The sequence below is a fragment of the Pristiophorus japonicus genome, chromosome 1, assembly GCF_044704955.1.
Source record: "Pristiophorus japonicus isolate sPriJap1 chromosome 1, sPriJap1.hap1, whole genome shotgun sequence".
NCBI lineage: Eukaryota > Metazoa > Chordata > Chondrichthyes > Pristiophoridae > Pristiophorus > Pristiophorus japonicus.
Window position 1 is genome coordinate 400,926,594 of NC_091977.1, and position 22,126 is coordinate 400,948,719.

At 40.7% G+C, this 22,126-nt stretch overlaps 1 protein-coding gene across 6 annotated transcripts in view; it reads right to left on the bottom strand.

Annotated features, from left to right (window-relative positions):
• Positions 1-22,126, bottom strand: part of mtfr1 (mitochondrial fission regulator 1) — a 67,788-nt gene that overhangs the window by 41,316 nt on the left and 4,346 nt on the right. For all 6 annotated transcript variants that reach the window (XM_070891794.1, XM_070891786.1, XM_070891776.1 and 3 more), the window contains exons 2-5: positions 18,773-18,909; positions 18,342-18,446; positions 10,380-10,501; positions 1,541-1,782 (exon numbers count right to left, since the gene is read on the bottom strand). In XM_070891794.1, coding sequence (XP_070747895.1) covers positions 1,541-1,782; positions 10,380-10,501; positions 18,342-18,446; positions 18,773-18,838 — 535 coding nt within the window. In that variant the 5' untranslated portion in view covers positions 18,839-18,909. The remainder of the gene's footprint in view (positions 1-1,540; positions 1,783-10,379; positions 10,502-18,341; positions 18,447-18,772; positions 18,910-22,126) is intronic.

Sequence of the window (22,126 nt, forward strand, 5' to 3'; positions counted from 1 at the left end):
CTTCTCTGCACCCTCTCCAGTACCTCTATATCCTTTTTATAATATGGCGACCAGAACTGTATGCAGTACTCGAAGTGTGGTCGAACCAAGGATCGATACAGGATTAGCATAACTGCCCTACTTTTCAATTCTATACCTGCAGAAATAAACCCTAGTGCTTGGTTTGCTTTTTTACGACCTTGCTAACCTGTGTCCAACTTTTAATGATTTGTGTATTTGTACTCCGAGATTCCTTTGTTCCTCTACCCCACCTAGACTCACACCCTCCAAGTAATAAGTGACCTCCCTATTCTTCCAATTGCTCAACCATTGGTAGCTGTGCCTTCAGCTACCAAGGCCCTAAATTATGGAATTCTCTTCCTAAACCTCTCCGTCTCTCTTTCTTCCTTAACCTGCTCCTTAAAACCTACCTCTTTGACCAAGCTTTTGGTTATCTGCCCCAATATCTCATGTGGCTCTGTCAAATTTTGTTTTATAATGCTCCTGTAAAGTGCCTTGGGATGTTTTAGTACTTTAAAAAGGTGCTTTATAAATACAAGTTGCTGCTCTAGTTGTTTTTGCAGTATCCTCTCCGACATTGCTCAACATCCCATGCCCCCAATAGTGGGTGCATTTTAGCTCAATTGTCAACTTCAAGTTTAAAGGTATCTGTACAGAGCACATTTCTCATCCCCCAACTTCATTTATTCCATGTGTTTACCATGCTCCTTACAAAGGCTGGATCTCTGCTCATATTAAATTTCCGTGACTTTTAAACTCCTTTTCCATTAGGACTGTGCTGTTCTGCTGGATTGTATGTTTTGCCTCGGCTGCCTTGAATCTGATATATTGCTTCAGGTGCCAAGAAGAAAGGAAGTCCATTTAAAAAAAAATATGGAGCTAACAAATACACCAGTGGAACAGAAAAGGAAGATTCACACAATTATAAAGGCGGCATTGGCAAGGGACCAGAAAGAGCAGATACCGAGGGGTAGAAAGATAGCAGATACTTCTTACATGTGACAAACAAGGTCTCATTTGCCTCTTCCCATGGTTCAAATGGGTGTCAATGATCCCAGGTTACAAGATGTCCTAACCAACATTCCTCCCTCAAATCAAGAGCAGATTCATTGGGAATTCATCTCATTGTTGTTTGTGTAATCTTTCTATGCACAAATGCTACTACCATATTTGCCTAAATAACAACAGCTTAAAGTAATTCATTGTTTGTGAAATGATGAGAGGTTGCTGAGCAACATTATAATGGATTACACATGTGCAAGTCTGTCTTTGTATTGCATAGATAACAAAGCAGTAGTTCAACATAGGAACGACAGCAAGTAATCCTCAAAGGCTGTCCCAACCTTTGAAATTGCAAGATCAATATCAGGGCTCTCCCTACCCATCACATGTGTAGGTACAAGTAGATTGAGTCACTCGTTGTTTATGGTCACTCAGAACAAAGAATTCAGCAACAGCGCCTGATCAATAGAAGAGTTTGAAACAACGAAGCCTACAAGAATTTAAATGGCTACCATCTAAACATAAATATTGTATATACCTGCCAAGAGAGTGCTTTGTTCTTGTATAGTCACAATCATGGCAATCTGTTCCCGCAACTTAGCAAGTTCATTCTCCAATATGTTGATTTTTTCCAGTGCTGCATCACTGGCCATTGTGGGAGTTTCAGATTCCGTTTTACAATTCCTCAAATTTGGTAAGGAAGCTTGCTGGCTGATGGGTCTTCCAAAAGATAGAGCCTGATGCTCAGAGAGGTCAGCACAGTCAGGACGAATCTCAGATCTGTGAGTGCAAAGAAAAAATGATACTGCAACTTACTTTGACTGCCAAAAGAGAACATTTATACAGTTTCAAACTCCCATACATTTGGATGATGAAAAATATACATATTTCTTTATAGGTTCAATTCTTGGGCAGCACGGTTTAATTATGTATTTAAATAAAATTAAAAAAATGTTTCTTTTGCAAGTAGTTGTGAACATCAAGGATTAGCATGAAGGCAGGATAACCAAATGTCAAAGTCTACTAAAATAAAAACTGAAAACATACTTCTTGTAGATCTTTTGTAACATAACTTTACAGAAATGTAGCTTAATAATTGGCCGAGAGTACACAACAAAGTCTCAGGACATCACAATACTGATATCCTCGCAATTTGTTTAAAAACACAATTAAATTGGGTATATGTAGGCTTTACCCAAATAACATCCGTAACACAATACTCATTCAAGTTAAAAGATATATTTTAAATAATTCCTCAGTAACAACGTGTACAAAGGGATCACCTGAACAAAGTTTATATATTAAAAGTCTTCAGTATTGTATTATATAGAGCTTCCCCCCTAGTGGACTAATGCTCCGAGTGGACTCCTGTGGTAATGCAACTAATGATGTATATAATAAAAGGATCATGTGGTTTTCTGTGGAGCTATCTTGTGTGTAGTGTGTTTAGTGATGTCGTAAGTATATCACATTGGCGAGTGAGGATAGGATAATCAGATTCCCTAGCTAAAATTTGTGTTGGTGGATGATTCCTGCCAAACACACACTTTGAGAGGTTCTTTGTTTTGCAGCACAGCTAAAAATCCAAGGTAAATTTCAAGCACACTGTTGACATTGCCAGAGTCCAGATGGCCTATGTAAATAATAGGGCGCTTGGGGGAAGTTCCATTGCGACCGAGAGACTTTCAGAGCGTATGTGGAGCAGCTAGAAATGTTTTTCACCGCAAATAGTATCGTCGAAGTGCCTGATGATGAAAACTGTAACCCGGTGGTGTTCGAAAGAAAACGGGCTATTTTCCTGACTGAAGCAGGCAATTGTATGAAACCCTGAAAAATGTGCTCGTTCCCGTCAAGCCGAAGGACACATCACTGATGGAGGAACAGCAAGACAGTCCTGAGCCCCTGGAAATTGCTGAAAGTTATCGTTTTGGAATACAAAATCAATTAACTGACGAGTGTATCAATGAGTACATAGTAGCTTTAAAAAAGCTATTCATTCACTGTCATTTCGGAAACTTTCAAGACCGAGCATTGCGTGACCGCTTTGTTTGTGGGATGAAAAATGAAGCAATCAGAAGAAAGTTGTTGACAACCCCTAACTTGACTTTTGATTTAGTTTGACAGACAGCTATGTCGATGGATATGGCTGACCAATACTCCTTAGAATTTCGCGCCATTTCCAGTCGTCAGACAACTGAAGTGAATCGCCTTCAGGTTAAAAGTAAAAGGCAATTGGGCCCCAAGGCCTCAGCAACTGGCCAAGGTAACAGCGCACTGAAGTCGTGCTATCGGTGTCTGGGACAACACATTGCTCAAAGTTGTCCATATGTGAAGGTAGAGTGTTTCTACTGCAAGAAAACAGGGCATCTTGCGAAGGCATGCTGACTGAAGTATAAACCAATTTTCAATGCTGTAAGTAGAAATCGGCAGAGACTACATAGCATTGAAGAGAAGCAACAGGATGAGGATGTTTTGGAGCTACACGTCATCAGGAGCACAAAGGTATCTAACAATGATTCGCAAAGTATCGTCATCCAAGTAGACGTTGTAGGAACCATGATACCCATGGAAATCGATACTGGTGCATCCGTGAGCATAGTACCGGAATCGCTATATCGCGACAAGTTGAATGATTTTCCTATTGAGAAATCGAAGATAGAGCTGCAAAGCTACTCAGGAGAGCAAATTCCTGTGGTAGGACAGATCACTGTACCAGTGAAATACAAGGATCAGTTTCAGAGCTTGCCTCTCTTGGTAGTGGTAGGAGACAAGCCTGCCTTAATTAGGTAGAAATTGGTTGGGATCACTGAAGCTGGATTGGAATGAGATTTTTCATGTTGAAACGAGATTTGCAGCGAAGGATGATGTCATCAAGCAGTATCCAAAGGTGTTCTGCGTATCAGGCAGTCCGATCCAGCTGAAGAGATTGGTAGAGCAACCAAGCGTGACCCAGCTATGTCAAATGTATGATTACATAGCAAATGGCTGGCCAAACCAGGTATCAGAGGAAAATATTCATCCATACTTCGTTTGTAGGAATGAATTGTCAGTGGATAAAGATTGTATCATGTGGGGTGCAAGAGTAATTATCCCAAATAAGTTCAGGTTCAAATTGTTAGAGGAGAACTCATGGCCAGCACCTGGGAATGTGCTTGACCAAGAGTTTTGCACGCAGTTACTTATGGTGGCCAGGTCTAGATAAAGAAAGAGAATACATCGTTAGTTAGTGTATAACATGTCTATCGGTAAGCAAGAAACCACCATCAGAACCATTACAGCCATGGAAATGGCCTCCCAGGGCGTGGCAAAGGTTACATATAGATTTTGCTGAGCTAGAAGGACAACAATTGTTCATTGTGATCGATAGCCATTCGAAGTGGGTAGAGGTGTTTCCGATGCAAAAAATAACCGTAAAACAATAGATAATTTGCGAAGATTGTTTTCTTCAAATGGCTTCCCAGAAGAAAGTGTGTCTGATAATGGACCACAATTTTTTTCAGAAGAACTTGCACAGTTCATGAGCAGAAATGGTGTGAAACATACCAAGGTTCCACCGTATTGCTTCAAATGGTGCAGCAGAGCGCACAGTACAAATTGTAAAACCTGCCCTCATCAAGCAAATGTTGGATCCAAATCCAAAGAAATGGCAGTTGTCATTGGACCACAGATTGGCAAACTTCTGATTACTTATCATAATACTCCTCATACTACTACTGGTAGAACACCAGCAGAGTTGTTTCTCAAACGACAGCCACAAACCTGGTTCTCGTTGTTAAAGCTGAACTTGGCACAATCAGTAGAAGAGAAACAATTAAGACAGAAAGAGAATCATGATAGAGATAGAGTAAGAGAGAGAAGTGTGAAATTGAATCAGAAGGTTAGAGTGAAGAACCATCACCATAAATGGTTAAAGTGGTTACCAGGAAGGGTAGTGAAGATAGGTCGACCTCGCACATATTTGGTCAAGATGTTTGATCATGGAAAGGTTAGGTTTGTTCACATTGATTATATTTTACCTACAGATGCGGAAGGAGTTGAAAGTTGGAATGATACGATTATTTCTGACTAGTCAGATAGTCTTGTTACAAGTAGAGCACCAAGTAGCAAATCCTACATCAGATGTACGAGAAACAAATCCAAGAGAATGTCAAAATTTAAGTCTGAGTCAGAGTCAGGGAGACAAACGGTCTGAAATTGTTGAGTTAAAATATAGATCAAGGGTTGCCTTTGGAGAAAATTTCTCCGCAGGCTTAGCCTAGAATGAGTCTAAGTTCGACACCATGTTTGGAAAGTTCTGTTCGAGAGTGAAAGTATCCTCTTCGAAACAGAAAACCGGTGGTTAAGTTTGATTTGTAAATATGACAAAATAAGTCCATATCTTTTGTTGTGTATAACCATGCTAGTTGTGAATGATGATTATTTTGTTATTACTTCTTCATTAAGGAGGGACAAGTGTAATAGAGCGCCCCCCCAGTGGACCACTGTGGTAATGCAACTAATGATGTATATAATAAAAGGATCATGTGACAAGGTCATGACGAGTTTTCTGTGGAATCATCTTGTGTGTAGTGTGCTTAGTGATGTCGTAAATAATATATCACAAGTATAACGCTCTTCCTACAATTATTACGATTAGTTCCTGTACCATCTTTCCCATTACACATTGTTACTAGCACCTCGAGTGTATTATAATAAAACAGCTTTCCTCCAACACACCATGAACAATACCACAGGAGATCTTCTAGTACAGTAGATGAATATAAACACACCGCTGATTAGAAGTGTTTTTATGGAATGACTAATCTAGTTTCAAAAATTAATTTTATCGTAGTATCATGGTACAATTGTCATTGTAAGAGCTTAGTTCAGGAAACAGACCAGCATGAATTTTTCATTACCCGCCAACTCATTCTTATGGTGTCAGAGTGAAACTGCCAATTTGAGTTGAATTATTGTGGTACGGGGGCTGTGCCCACTGGATTGAATCTGGTCAAATTCAATGTACATAGGACCCTAACTACCAGAATAGGAAGGAGACCTTTATTCTATCAGTCCGGCTTGCATTCGAACTCAAGTCCCAAACATGAAAGACTAGTGTGTTACCCTACTCTACTGCTCAGTCTGTGAAATTTTATGTGCCAGGTATAGCACGATGCAAATCCCACATACGAGCTTTCAATTTCAGCCAGTTAAACATGTTTTTGTGTGTACCGTCGGTGCTAGTATTAAGAACATAAGAAATAGGAGCAGGAGTAGGCCATTTAGCCTATCGAGCCTGCTCCGCCATTCAATAAGATCATGGCTGATCTGATCATGGACTCAGCTCCACTTCCCTGCCCGCTCCCTATAACCCTTCACTCCCCTATTGCTCAAAAATCATTCTATCTCCGCCTTAAATATCCTCCACAGCTCTCTGAGGCAGAGAATTCCATAGATTTACAACCCTCAGAGAAGAAATTTCTCCTCATCTCAGTTTTAAATGGGCGCCCCCTTATTCCAGGACTATGTCCTCTAGTTTTAGTTTCCCCGACGAGTGGAAATATCCTCTCTGCATCCACCTTGTCGAGCGCCCTCATTATCTTATAAGTTTCAATAAGATCACCTCTCATTCTTCTAAATTCCAATGTGTATAGACCCAACCTATCCTCATAAGTCAATCCCCTCATCTCCGGAATCAACCAAGTAAACCTTCTCTGAACAGCCTCCAATGCAAGTATATCCTTCCCTTAAATATGGGGACCAATACTGTACACTGTATTCCAGCTGTGGCCTCACCAATACCCTGTACAGTTGTAGCAGGTCTTCTCTGCTTTTATAATCTATCCTTCTTGCAATAAAGGCCAACATTCCATTTGCCTTCCTGATTACTTGCTGTACCTGCAAACTAACTTTGTGTTTCATGCACAAGGACCCCCAGGTCTCTCTGTACTGCAGTACTTTGCAATTTTTCTCCATTTAAATTATAACTTGCTTTTCTATTATTTCTGCCAAAGTGGATAACCACACATTTTCCCATACTATACCCCATCTGCAAAATTTTTGTCCACTCACTTAGCCTGTCTATATCCCTTTTTTGTGTCCTCCTCACAATTTGCTTTTCCACCCATCTTTGTATCATCAGCAAACTTGGCTACATTACACTCGGCCCCTTCATCCAAATCATTAATATAGATTGTAAATAGTTGAGGACCCAGCACTGATCCCTGCGGCACCCCACTAGTCACTGTTTGCCAACCGTCAAATGACCCATTTATCCCGACTCTCTGTTTTCTGTTAGTTAACCAATCCTCTATCCATGCTAATATATTACCCCCAACCCCATGAGCTTTTATCTTGTGCAGTAACCTTTTATGTGGCACCTTATCGAATGCCTTCTGGAAATCCAAGTACACCACATCCACTGATACCCCCTTATCCACCCTGCTCGTTACATCTGCAAAGACCTCCAGCAAATTTGTCAAACATGATTTCCCCTTCATAAAACCATGCTGACTCTGCTTGACTGAATCATGCTTTTCCAAATATCCCGCTACTGCTTCCTTAATAATGGACTTCAGCATTTTCCCAATGACAGATGTTAGGCTAACTGGTCTATAGTTTCCTACTTTTTGTCTGCCTTTTTTAAATAGGGGCGTTACATTTGCTGTTTTCCAATCTGCTGGGACCACCCCAGAATCCAGGGAATTTTGGTAGATTACAATCAATGCATCCACTATCTCTGCAGCCACTTCTCTTAAGACCCTAGGATGTAAGGCATCAGGTCCAGGGGACTTGTCCGCCTTTAATCCCATTATTTTACCTAGTACTACATTAGTGATAGTGATTGTATTAAGTTCCTCCCTACCTATAGTCCCTTGATTATCCACTATTGGGATGTTTTTAGTGAAGGTCGATGCAAAATATTTGTTCAACGTCTCTGCCATTTTGCTGTACTTCATTATTAATTCTCCAGTCTCATCCTCCAGGGGACCAACATTTACTTTAGCCACTCTTTTCCTTTTTATGTACCTGTAGAAACTCTTACTATCTGTTTTTATATTTCGTGCTAGTTTACTTTCATAATCTATCTTTCCTCTCAATCATTTTTTTTAGTTGATCTCTGCTGTCTTTTAAAAAATTTCCCAATCCTCTGGCCTCCCACTAGTCTTGGTCACATTGTGTGCCTTTATTTTCAATTTGATACCCTCCCTTATTTCCTTAGTTAGCCACGGATGGTTACCCCATCTCTCAGTCTTTCCTTCTCATTGGGATGTATAATGGCAGTAACAAGGTTGCATTTCCTCTATGAAATGCAATAGCACTAGGACAAAATAGCGAGAGAAAATAAACAGTTAGCAAATAGAAAACTAGCAGTTTAGTTATGCTATAACTGAAAGGAATAGTGACAAATGCAGCAAAGTGGTGCTCCTGAAGCAGATTCCCGAGATGGTAGCGTGGGTTGGAGAATTCAAGCTATAAAATGATATGCCTGTCCAGTGAAGTTATGCTCCAAAATTCAATTTGTGAAGATTCAAGTAAAATCTTTGCTACGTGGACATGTACAGATACAGGTACGTCATAAACATGTACAGGTACAATGTCTTGAATCCGGCTGTCCGAAAACCGTAATTGTCCGAAAACCGGACATTTTTGAGGCGACCAAGATGGAGACATTGGCGAGGGACGAGGAAACCGGTAAAACATGCAGTGCCAGAGGGGTCATGGATGGCGAGAATCGGAGGAAATCGGCAGGCGGTGGGGATCGGTGAGAAGCGGAGGATCGGCGGGCGGAGTAGCGTCGACAGCGAGGTCTGAAATCCGGCAAAATCCGAAAACCGGCACGGTCTCGGTCCCAAGGTTGCCGGATTTCAGATGTTGTACTTGTACCAATGCTGTGAGTCATCCTAATTTCAAGCACCAACATAGGCAGAGGTCAAGATAAAATATGCGCATCACTGCAATTTAGGGAGTACACTGTCTTTGCAAAACACACGCATACACACATACAATCGCAGTATAGGCGAGTGCTTTTTCCGCGCTCTCTCCAGCTGCTCACGCTTTGATCGTTGGTTACCATGTGTATTCTGGCATCATGTCCTGACCTCACTGCTGGTCTCAGGTCCCGACCTCGCTGCTGGCCCGTGCTGTACCTTTCCTGGATCCTGACTTCACCGCTGGCCTGTGCTGTATCTTTCCTGGATCCCGACTTCATTGCTGGTCCCTGCTGTACCTTTCCAGGGCCCCGATCTCATTGCTGGCTCCCGGTGAACCTTCCGGAGCCCCGACCTCGTTGTTGGCCCATGGTGAACCTTTCCTGGGCTCCTAAGATGGCGCTCTTGGGATCCGTTTTGCTGAGGTATGGTTGGGCCCCGACCTTGTTACTGGCATCTCCGACTCAGCAATTCAGCTCCATTTCTTAATCCGATGGCATCGGGTGGGTGGGTAAGCTGGTAAGGAAACGGCACCAGGTGCCGGGGGATCGTGGGTGGCAAAAATCGGTGTTTTACGACCGGCAGGAGAGGAAACAGTGAAAATAATCCTGGGGACCGGGAGAGAGAGCGATAGTTTTCATGGTCGCCATCATTTATGCAGCACTTTTAACTTAGGGAAAGTCCCAAGGCACTTCACAGAAGTGCAGTCAGAAGTGCATTAGGAGGGGCAACTAAAAGCTTGGTCAAAGAGGTAGGTTTTAAGGAGGGTCTTAATGTTGGAAAGAGGTGGAGGCAGCGAGGTTTAGGGAGGGAATTATAGAGATTAAAGCCTAGACAGCTGAATGCATTGCCACTAACAGTAGGGTGAAGAGAGTGGGGGATGCACAAGAGGCCAAAATTGGGCGAATGCAGAAGTCTTGGAAGGTTGTAGGTCTGAGGAGATTATGGAGATAGGAATGGGCAAGGCCATGACAGGATTTGAACACGAGGATAAGAATTTTAAATTTGAGGCATTGGTGGACCAGGAGCCAATGTAGGTCAAGGAGCACAGAAGTGATGGGTGAGTGGGATTTGGTGCGGGTTAGGATATGGGCAGCAGAGTTTTGGATGAGCTCAAATTTATGGAGAGTAGAGGATACGAGACTGACCAGGAGTGCATTGGAATTGTCAAGTTTGGAGGCATTTGTAATTTTTTCATCCTGACTGCTCATTTACACTACTGTTAGTTTAACAGTGCCAGGAATTAGTGTCTGTTTGATGGTAAGTTTATATAGTAAATGTAATCTAACATGTCAAGCATTGTAAATTGAAGAACAAAAATATTACTAAGTTTGGTGCTACATTTCAGCGGTGTGTGCTGTTGAAGACTTAGCTGAAGCATTGCAGAGTTCATAACTGGGTTGGGTACTATATCGGCAACAACAAAAAACATCAAAGTTTTTAGCATAGAAAGAATATAAAACATACCTCAACTTGGTAAATGACTCCCCCTGATCACTAACAATCCAGCCTATGTCAGCCAGGGAAGCAATTGCACCATCCTCCGAGTCCGCTAAACTTTGAGCAGCTGCTCCAAAGCCATGGAAAATCTATGAAAAATGTTTTAGAACAACATGATGATTATTCAGTTCTCACAAATGCAAAAAATCAATACTTCTGAGAATCCCACTTCAAAACAGAAACAGGTATTGAATGTGTAAGAAGAGTTGGGGCCAGAGCTTAAAGAGTTGTAAACAATTTTTTTTTGGAGCCAAGCTTATAATATCTAGTAATTTTTAAATACGGAGTAGCTGAAGAATTCTGCAGTTACTTGGCAAAATATATTTTAGAAAATGCACCGTGGACAGACTGCTGTAAACAACTACTTTTCTATGGATAATATTCATCATTTGGCAGAACCTTACATGCCCCAGGTATGGAAAATCAGATATATTTATTCCTTTAATGTTCCCAAGCAGGAACCTTATGATCATACCTCAATGTATTACAGGTACAACGTCCGAAATCCTCAGGACCGAGTCCATCCAGTTTTGGGGTTTTTCCCGGATTTCAGAAAAGAAAATCAAGTCCGAAATCCGGAATCCTCGACAGAATCCATGCCGGATTTTGGGTTTTGCCTCAAAAATGTCCGGTTTTCGGACAGTAATTTCGTATTCCGGACAACTTCATCAGCTATGCGCAAAATGTCTGGTTTTCGGACTTCCGGATTCGGGACGTTGCACCTGTAGTACGACTGCCCTTGGTTCTTTGCTCTTAAAATAGTTAGTCTCATGTTGGCCTAGAATTTGCTGAAATCATGACTAACACCATTCCCCTACTGCAGATGTTTCAGGAAATAATGGCATAACTGATTTACGCCATTACCTACGCTATGCCACAATCTCCCAGGACTTTTGCACTGCTCCGCTGTTATCCATTGCCGAAAACATCTAGATGTATTTATAACCATTAAAATCAATGGCGATTGTGAATTTGCTGTATTTAATCCTGTCTTCACGCCTGTCATTACAGAAAAATAATGGTGCTGATGCCTCATTATCCACCAAGATCAATAATGGGAATCACTTCCCATTTCTGTCTGCAGGAGTACTTAGCAGCAGGTAAGTCGGCATTAAAGCAATCTCATTGAGATGCATAATTTAGCATTGTAATTATTTCCATTGTAATAAGCATTAGGGTAACGGAGTATTTCCTGTTACTTTATTGCTGTTGACTTCAATGCTTCACTATTACCACCATAACAAAGAAAATACACTGTTAGATGAGAAGCATTGATTCGAATTGTACCACAGTATAGTGTTACATTCCTAACCTATACAATACTCTTGTACAAGCAGATTAAACACAAAATAATAATCTGGTTGACATTGTGTAGAATAGCATGCAATATCTATCTCAGGAAGCAACTCGTGACCTCAAAAGTATGAAAAATAATGAATGGTAGCAGAACGGTGAGTGCTTATATCTCCCCTTAATTTTCTTCATTCAATAGGGAGGTGGTGAAATCTGCCTGTAATGCTATAATGGCCTTTAAATACACACTTAAACCTGAATGACAAATTAATCTGTTAAGAATCTTGTTAGGGCATCTCTACACATTCTGTTACAGATGGTCCTCAAAACAGGTTTTTAAACTTTAAAATAATTAAACAAACCTCAAAAATATTTGTTGCAATTTAGGCAATTAAACTTGGGGCGTGGGGGGGCGTGGGGGAGGGGTGGTGTGGGGGAGACAAATATTGCAATCTGCCAGTAGTAAATAAATACCCTTATAACCACAATCTACAGGTATATTAATAGATATACACTCATGTAAACTCTAGGCAATCAAAATTATTTACTAACCACGTAATCAGTGGGTCGATACATTGGTCATTGGCTGAGCCACTTCTGATTCGCTGCTTATACCATTCGGTGCCAATTTTGCAGCGTTGCAGTGATTTCCAGGCCGTTGTTCTAATGTATGAAGAGCTTCAGAAAACTGTATTTTTGTGTTTTATATTCCGTTCAATATTACAGGATATTTGAATTTTATGCACCTTTCCTTCATTTCATAATCTGGGCAGCAGGAAATAAAGGGGGTGAATTTCCATCGGGATTCTCACGATTGTCTGTCAAAACTTCACCGAAAGAGTCTGGAAACATGTGAACGCCATTTTCCCCAGCTTTCCATGACTCTCCCACCGAAGTTATGACGACGATTGGGCAAACCACTGTGGAAAATCACCCCCAAAGTTTAATCATTTAAGAAGCACTAGAGATGATAGAAATATGATGCTATGATGCATAGAATGGTTTGCAAGAAGAGATCTATTAAGTTAGATAGGCACTATTGGTATGGGATTTTATAATGTCATCAAAAGGTGGATAGAGCAAGAACAGAAGCTGCTGAAGCAATATGGAAGTTAGGAGCAACCAAATAAGGATGCATGCATTTGTACTGCAAAAGTGACCACCATGCTTTGTCTATGATTAGTCCTCTTGGAGGGTAAGCCACATCCTGAAGTTTCACAGGAATGTGTTACCAGAACCTCCCACCCCAAGGTCTCACTGACTTTGCAAATTGTAACTCGATCCACTTTGACTTCCTGAAGCGACAGAGGACAGAGCTCCAGAGAAGACAGCAAGGGCCAGCCAAAGTGCCTTACCCCAGCCCAAGTGCATGCCTCCCCCAGCCGATGTGCCTTACCCCAGTGCAGGTGCGTCCCTCCCCCACCCCCACCATAGAGGGGGCAGGCATTATGTATGGATTGTTAACAGGTTTATTGGGTATGAAGTGAATAATGACAGTGTCGTGACTTCTGGATATCATCCACTCCAACAATACCGCTTGTAAGGGGTTGGAAGAACGTGATCCGTCTTCCCAGAGTTCCCTCTCTCCCCTCCGATCTCCCCCCGCCCCCCTCCAGTCTATCAACCATTACCCTTTGCTTCCTACCTCGAAGCCAATTTTGGATCCAACTAGCCACTTTGCCCTGGATCCTTCGTGACCAGTCTATCATGTGGGACCTTATCAAAAGCTTTGCTAAAATCCATATACACTACCCTCATCGACCCTCTTGGTTACCTCCTCAAAAAATTCAATCAGGTTGGTCAAACACGATCTTCCCTTAACAAATCCATGCTGACTGTCCCTAATTAATCCTTGCCTTTCCAAATATAGATTTATCCTGTCTTTCAGGATTTCCCACCACTGAGGTTAGGCTGACAGGCCTGTCATTACTCGGCCTATCCCTTTCCCTCTTCTTAAACAAGGGTACCACATTAGCAGTCCTCTATATATCTTTTCCCACACCCGCATCACTGCTGTCCTCATTGACCTAGATTGGCTCCCTGAACCCTTGCCGCAAATTTTAAATATTCATCTTTAGGTCCTTTCATGGTCTCACTCCACTGCCTTTAGAACATCCTGAAACTCTCCATTCCATGGACTTCAGCCTTTTGCACTTCCCACCCCCTTTCATCTCACCATTGGTATCTGCTTGGGATCCACCCGTCGGAAGTTATTCATTGATTCTGTCCACTCCTTTAACCACTTTCCCAAAATCCATCTCTTTGGTCAAGATTTTGATCATCATACAACCTCTCCTTTCATAACTCAGTATCCATCATCTTATTCCATGAAACACCTTGTAACTTTTTTTTATAGTAAATGGAATATAAATGGAAGTTGTACTACATTTTATTTTTGTAGTTCTCAATAAGTGGGTTGATAAACTCCCTCCACCATTTTGGACGGTGTTGCAGGAATTCTTCAGTGAAGTGTCCTAGGCCCAACCATCTTCTGCTACTTCATTAATGACCAAAATTCTAGCACTAGTTCAGAAGTGGAGATGTTTGCTGACGATTGCAGCGTTCAATTCCATTCGCAAGTCCGTAGATAATGAAGCAGTCCGTGCCCACATGCAGCAAGGCCTGGACAACATCCAGGCTTGGGCTGATAAATGGCAAGTAATATTCGCACCACAAAAATGCCGGGCAATGACCATCTCCAACAAGAGAGTCTAACCACCTCCCCTCGACATTCAATGGCATTACTATAATTGAATCCCTCACCATCAACAACCTGGGGGTCACCATTGACCAGAAACTTAACTGGATCAGCACTGGATCATGCAGGTACAGCAGGCAGTTAAGAAAGCAAATGGCATGTTGGCCTTCATAGCGAGGGGATTTGAGTACAGGGGCAGGGAGGTGTTGCTGCAGTTGTACAGGGCCTTGGTGAGGCCACACCTGGAGTATTGTGTACAGTTTTGGTCTCCTAACTTCAGGAAGGACATTCTTGCTATTGAGGGAGTGCAGCGAAGGTTCACCAGACTGATTCCCGGGATGGTGGGACTGACCTATCAAGAAAGACTGGATCAATTGGGCTTGTATTCACTGGAGTTCAGAAGAATGAGAAGGGACCTCATAGAAACGTTTAAAATTCTGACGGGTTTAGACAGGTTGGATGCAGGAAGAATGTTCCCAATGTTGGGGAAGTCCAGAACCAGGGGTCACAGTCTAAGGATAAGGGGTAAGCCATTTAGGACTGAGATGAGGAGAAACTTCTTCACCCAGAGAGTGGTGAACCTGTGGAATTCTCTACCACGGAAAGTAGTTGAGGCCAATTCACTAGATATATTCAAAAGGGAGTTAGATGAAGTCCTTACTACTAGGGGGATCAAGGGGTATGGCGAGAAAGCAGGAATGGGGTACTGAAGTTGCATGTTCAGCCATGAACTCATTAAATGGCGGTGCAAGCTAGAAGGGCCGAATGGCCTACTCCTGCACCTATTTTTTATGTTTCTATAAATACTGTGACTTAAAGAACAGGTGAGAGGCTGAGTATTCTGCATCGAGTGACTCACCTCCTGACCTTAAAGCCTTTCCACTATCTATAAGTCACAAGTCAGGAGTGTGATGGAATACAGTCAACTTGCCTGAATGAGTGCAGCTCCAACAACACTCAAGAAGCTTAACACCGTCCAGGAAAAAGCAGTCGACTTGATGGGCACCCCATCAACCACCTTAAACATTCACTCCCTCCACCACTGGCAAAACATGGCTACAGTGTGTACCATCCACAAGATGCACTGCAGCAACTCACCAAGGCTTCTTCAACAGTACCTCCCAAATCCGCGGTCGCTACCACCTAGAAGGACAAAGGCAACAGGCGAATGGGAGCACCACCACCTCCAAGTTCCCCTAAGTCACATACCATCCTGATGTGGAAATTTCTCAAGGTCAATAAGGGATGGGTAATAAATGCTGGCCTGGCCAGCAACGCCCACATCCCATGAATGAATTTTTTAAAAAAAGTCATATTTGCAAAACAGATAGAGGCATACCATTAAATTGGGATGTTCAAAAGAAGCTAGTTAACCCTCCCAACTACATTCTAATTTAGGCTTCAAGCTAAAACAGTATTCACAATGACGTCAATTTCAATTAGTATGAGAAATTAAAACTAGTTTTTCAGATTTCTTAAAGGTCGAAAAAATCTTGTGCCGCATATATTTATTTTGGGAAGAAAAGGCATTTTTCTCTCTCTTGGATATTCCAATAACACTCGGCGTCCCTGACTGATAGAACCAATTGATAACCTGCACCCAGACCTTTGCTAGCTAGATGTGGGGTACAGTCAAGGGTGAGCCCCCTCCCCTTTAGATTGTGTGTCCCTCGGCAGATTCTGCCCACAATCTCAGAGCTTCCCTTTACCGGGATATAGGACATAGGGGACTTGGCATTAAAAATGAATCCCATCAAATTTACACCCTAATCCTGTGACTCAGTTCACTGGGTCTCCACCCTGCAACACCACCTAGTGATGTTTAATTGTTTGTGGTCAGGCTCTGAAAATTTGTGTGTGCTTACTCACAATAATCCAAGAACATTTTGTTTTCCTATCCAAATATTCAAGCTGAACTGCATATTGCAGGGATATAAACATTATGTTCCAAGTAACAGTAAATCAAACACAATTCTTGCATGCAACTCCGAACAAAATCTTTAGTAATGTTTTTATTTTTAAACAATCATAGGGCACTGACCTGCAGCAGGTACACTGCACAGTCCGATCAGAATGGAACAGTGCTATCAGAAAGGAGAGAGAATAAAAAGAGGAAAAAAAGGCTTCTAAGAGCAGAAAATAGTCACAGTTGACATTCAGGTATTTCTGAAGACTTGTGCCAGGTTATTGATGACCATTTTACAATACAATAAATATTTTGGCTGATGAAATTTCAAACAAAATAGTGTTAAAAAAAAGGAAAAACTGAAAAAAAAAGACATGCTTAGAGGGATTCCAGGTCTTTGAAGTCCTGTTATATGGCTTAATGTAGGTGGTTTATTAAAAGTTAATTTCTACTATTTGATTCATAGTTAAGTCAAAAATCACAGTAATCAACTAAATGCCAAGGCCATTAACTATCATCTTTTCTGCAAACATTAGGGATTTTATTTTCAAGGACCTTCTAGACAATTTATAGTACAGATTATTCTGAATATTAAATTAATGATCAAAAGACAAATATTGAAAATAGCAGCCTTCAATTGTTTTTAAAGTTTCTTCACTCAAGCTACTCAACAGTTATTGCTAAAGTTTGGATAAAAACTGATTGCTTCATTATGAAGCAATCTCAATTAAGTCAATTATAGAAGAAAAGCAAATTTAACAGTTTTCAACAGCCGAACTGGAAAGATACAGATATCTACTGTCAGAATCGCTGATCGAAATCCAAGAGGGAAGGCATTTGAGATCTTTACTGAGTTCACCTGTTAGAATTGGTATATTGTTTTGGCTGGAATATGTGCAACTTTCCAAAAGTCAATGAAGAACATGACAGTTACAGATTTTCAACTGATACGTCAGACTGAAGCTTATTACTATTGCACATTATAGCCTTAAATGGTCCGAGCAAGATACCTTCAATAAAAATACTAAGTGAGAGAACAAGTTAAGCCATTCAACAGATAAAAAGGAAAAACTATTACAAACCTTGAATGAAGGAACATTTTAAAATTGTAGGCCTGAAATTTAAAGCAATTTCCCATTTCAAGGCTGTTTGCAGGAAGATAATTTCTCCTATAATCACTTTTACTAATTTAGAATACTGAAAAACAAAAATTTGTCTGACTGGCCTTGTGATGTCAAACCCAAACCCCAAATTATAGTCACACTAATTGTTTTGCTAGCATTATCAAGCAGAAGAAACTATACCCAGTTTATTTTGAGACTACGTCTAAAAATCCCTATTGTAATGGTACTAGATATAGAACCATTTCCATTTGTAATGAGATGACCAAATACGACTCCCTCTAGTGACGTACATAATTTACTGCACCTTTGAGTGTAATAAATAAGCCCCACGCCAGTAACAGAATGTATTTTTGAATAGATCCAGAGGTCACATTAGAGAAAGATTAAAGGAATGAAAGGATAATTTTGACATTAAATTTCTCTTCATCCAATTTTTCTTAACTGCCGTGCATAACAAAGACATACAATTACTTAAAACTAGTCAGTACCTGTATTACAAAATACCACACATAATAATTTGAACATTTTAATGCATTAACTGAGCCCAAAGGGATGCTTCCACCACATTTTGAGTCCCTTAATTTCCCTCCACCACCACTCCCTGACAAAGAGGACAGGCCGACAATCATCTGCCAATACTATTCTTGAGCTAGCCACAAGAACCATTCATTAAAAGAACTGAATTACCCAATCTCTAATTTTCTCTCCCAATCAAAGACATTCAATTACATTGAGAATCATGGGTACAAACCAGCTATCACTGCATTCTATCACTATCACAATGCAACAATGTTTTAAAAAAACTTCCAAGTTTCTCATTTATCTTTACACTAGGGATCAGTTCTTTATTTACACCACTGAGGTAACTAATATATATTCAAACAAAAATTGTTACTTGTTTTCCTTACCTGAAAGTGAACTCTAGGGCATGGTTTAAGAGGCAGGCTAGTACCTATTCTCCGAATAATACTACGAGACGAACCATACGGTTTGTTTGACCAAAATGGCGGCAACTGAAAATAATTTTTAAAAATTAGAACACAGACCTTGTGAAAAATTAATTTTCAGCTACAAATGAATGTTTGAATTACTGACAAATCAAATTGTAAAGAGATTCTCTATGATTTAAGACCATAATATTACTAACAAGTACAAGAGCAACAAGTGCACTGACAGACAGTATGGAATACATCAGATTGTCTAATGCCTGGTTCCTTAGTTTGTGTTCAGAGCTACTTATATAAATTTTGTTTACTTATGGAACCCTAGAGACAAGTTTATACTTTGTTAGTTCAAAATATGACAGTCATCAAGAACAAGAGAAAAGTATTTAACTTACTGATTCCATGTTTACTCCAGCATATTCCAACATCATCCTAATCATCTGAATGAGGAATAAAAACATTAGGGCTGCATCACAGCTTTGCAATCCACGTCAATAGAAGGCTGGAAGCTTTACACAGTCCCATAGTTCAACTGAAGGAAAAATATAAAATCAGACGGACATGGATATAATTTTCAAAAAATTTCATGTGACACATTCTTCACTACAGTTTGAATTTCAACTAATAAAAAAAAGGTTCAACTTGAAACAAATATTACACAGTATTTAAACTGACAGCAGCTGAACAAAAAAATATCAATCTGAAGGTATATTTACACAAAAACTGTAGCCTCAATGCAAAGTGATATTGCTTGGACCTTAACATCCAGTTAACACTATACAAGCTGAAACTGCTTCAGTGGTGCTAAACTTTATTTTTTAATAAGTAACTTGATTGTTAATTTGTGGATTTCTAGAATTGGCATACATTAAAACAAGAGAGATTAAAGTGAGGTCCAGTATGAAGCCATCATATAGAAGCATTCAATATTCACAAAATCTGTTCTGTAATATTCTACACATCTGAATTTGCACATATTGTGTTCTTATGTTCCAGTAAGAGCAGGAGTAGGCCATTCGGCCCTTCGAGCCTGCTCCGCCATTCAATAAGATCATGGCTGACCTCCTACCACAATTCCCCCTTCCTGCACTATCCCCATATCCCTTGGTTCCCTTAGTATCCAAAAATCTATCGATCTCTGTCTTGAACATACTGAACGAGTATGTTCAGCCTTCTGAGATATAAATTCCAAAGATTCATGATCCTTTGAGTGAAGAAATATCTCCTCATCTCAGTCCTAAATGACTGACCCCCTTATTCTGAGACAGCGACCCCTAGTTTTGGACTCCCAAGCCAGGGGAAACATCTTCGCAGCATCTACCCTGTCAAGCCCAAGATGACTTTCTTTGATAATTTTTTTTAAAGCATCTAAAACTCAAATTTCTGCATATGCTACCTGTTTTATGCATTTATACCTTGTTAACACTATATAGTGATCAGAATTATACCAGTTCTAGTTTAGATGCACAATAAATTGTCATAGTTAGGGTAGTTGCAGTTGCTCTGTGAGAATTTGTAACAGAATATGTGAATCACCCCAAAATGCAAAGAATTAAGCCATATCACACACATCATTGTGTTTGTTGAGGTGTGCAACCTAAACAAAAAAAAGTATATTATAATCAGTTGCCTGAACAACCAGAACAAACGATGGCATTTACTTTCTTCTGTCCATAACCAATTCAGAAGGTTACGTTCCACGTCTCTCTTCTCCTTTACATTGGAACTTTAAATCAACTGTTTTAGTATGTAATATAGCAGTTTCTTCACAAAGTAATCAGTAACAGAAAAATTAAACAAAAAATTAGATAAGGCTCAAATGCATTAAATTAATATATAGGTGCTATTAACAGAGGATTCTTAAATTTTGGAACCAGCAAGCTTGTCTGATGCCACATTTTTCCATTATGCAACTGCCTGATTTTAACTAGGCAAATATGAGAAGGGGGAAAATCACTGAGCCAACTCAACCTACCCAATGTGCCTCTAGGGCCGGAATTTTTCCAGCGCTCAGCAGACGGGATGAATGGTGGGTCAGCTATTAAATTTAAAATTGGGAACCCGCTGTCAAAATGCGCACACTGGACTTTAGCCAGAAGGGCCACATCTAACTCCCTTTTGAATATGTCCAACAAACTGGACTCAACAACTTTCTGTGGTAGAGAATTCCACAGGTTCACAACTCTCTGGGTGAAAAAGTTTCTCCTCATCTCGGTCCTAAATGGCTTATCCCTTATCCTTAGACTGTGTCCCCTGGTTCTGGACTTCCCCAACATCAGGATCATTCTTCCTGCATCTAACTTGTCCAGTCCCATCAGACTTTTATACGTTTCTATGAGATCCCCTCTCATTCTTCTAAATTCCAGTGAGTATAAGCCTAGTCGATCCAGTCTTTTCTTATATGTCAGTCTTGCCATCCCGAGAATCAGTCTGGTGAACCTTTGCTGCACTCCCTCAATAGCAAGCACGTCCTTCTTCAGATTAGGAGACCAAAACTGCACACAATACTCAAGGTGTGGTCTCACCAAGGCCCTGTACAACTGCAGCAAGACCTCCTGCTACTATACTATAATCCCCTCGCTATGAAGGCCAGCATGCTATTTGCTTTCTTTACTGCCTGCTGTACCTTCTTGCCTACCTTCAATGACTGATGTACCATGACATCCAGGTCTCGTTGCACCTCCCCTTTTACTAATCTGTCACCATTCAGATAATAATCTGCCTTCCTGTTTTTGCCATCAAAGTAGATAATCTCACTTTTATCCACATTATACTGCATCTGCCATGCATTTACCCATTCACCTAACCTGTCCAAGTCCCCCTGCAGCCTCTTAGCATCTTCCTCGCACTGCCACCCAGCTTAGTGTCATCTGCAAACTTGAAGATATTACATTCAATTCCTTCATCTAAATCATTAATATATATAGTAAATAGCTGGGGTCCCAGCACTGAATCCTGCGGCACCCCATTAGTCACTGCCTGCCAGGACCTGGGACCAGGACTTCTGAAAAGGACCTGTTTATTCCCACTCTTTGCTTCCTGTCTGCCAACCATTTCTCTATCTACGTCAATATATTACCCCCAATACCATGTGCTTTAATTTTGCACATGAATCTCTTGTGTGGGACCTTGTCAAAAGCCTTTTAAAAGTCCAAATACACCACATCTACTGGTTCTCCCTTATCCACTCTATTAGTTACATCCTCAAAAAACTCTAGAAGATTTGTCAAGCATGATTTCCCTTTCATAAATCCATGCTGACTTGGACCGATCCTGTCACTGCTTTCCAAATGTGCTGCTATTACATCTTTAATAATTTATTCCAGCATTTTCCCCACCACTGATGTCAGGTTAACTGGTCTATAATTCCCTGTTTTCTCTCTCCCTCCTTTTTTAAAAAAGTGTGGTTACATTAGCTACCCTCTAATCCATAGGAACGGATCCAGAATCCATGGAGTGTTGGGAAATGACCACCAATGCATCTACTATTTCTGGGGCCACTTCCTTAAGTACTCTGGGATGCAGACTATCAGGCCCTAGGGATTTATCGGCCTTCAGTCCCTTCAATTTCCCGAACACCATTACCTGACTAATAAGGATTTCCCTCAGTTCCTCCTTCTCGCTAGACCCTCGGTCCTCTAGTATTTTCGGGAGGTTATTTGTGTCTTCCTTAGTAAAGACAGAACCAAAGTATTTGTTCAATTGGTCTGCAATTTCCTTGCTCCCCATTATGAATTCACCTGATTCTG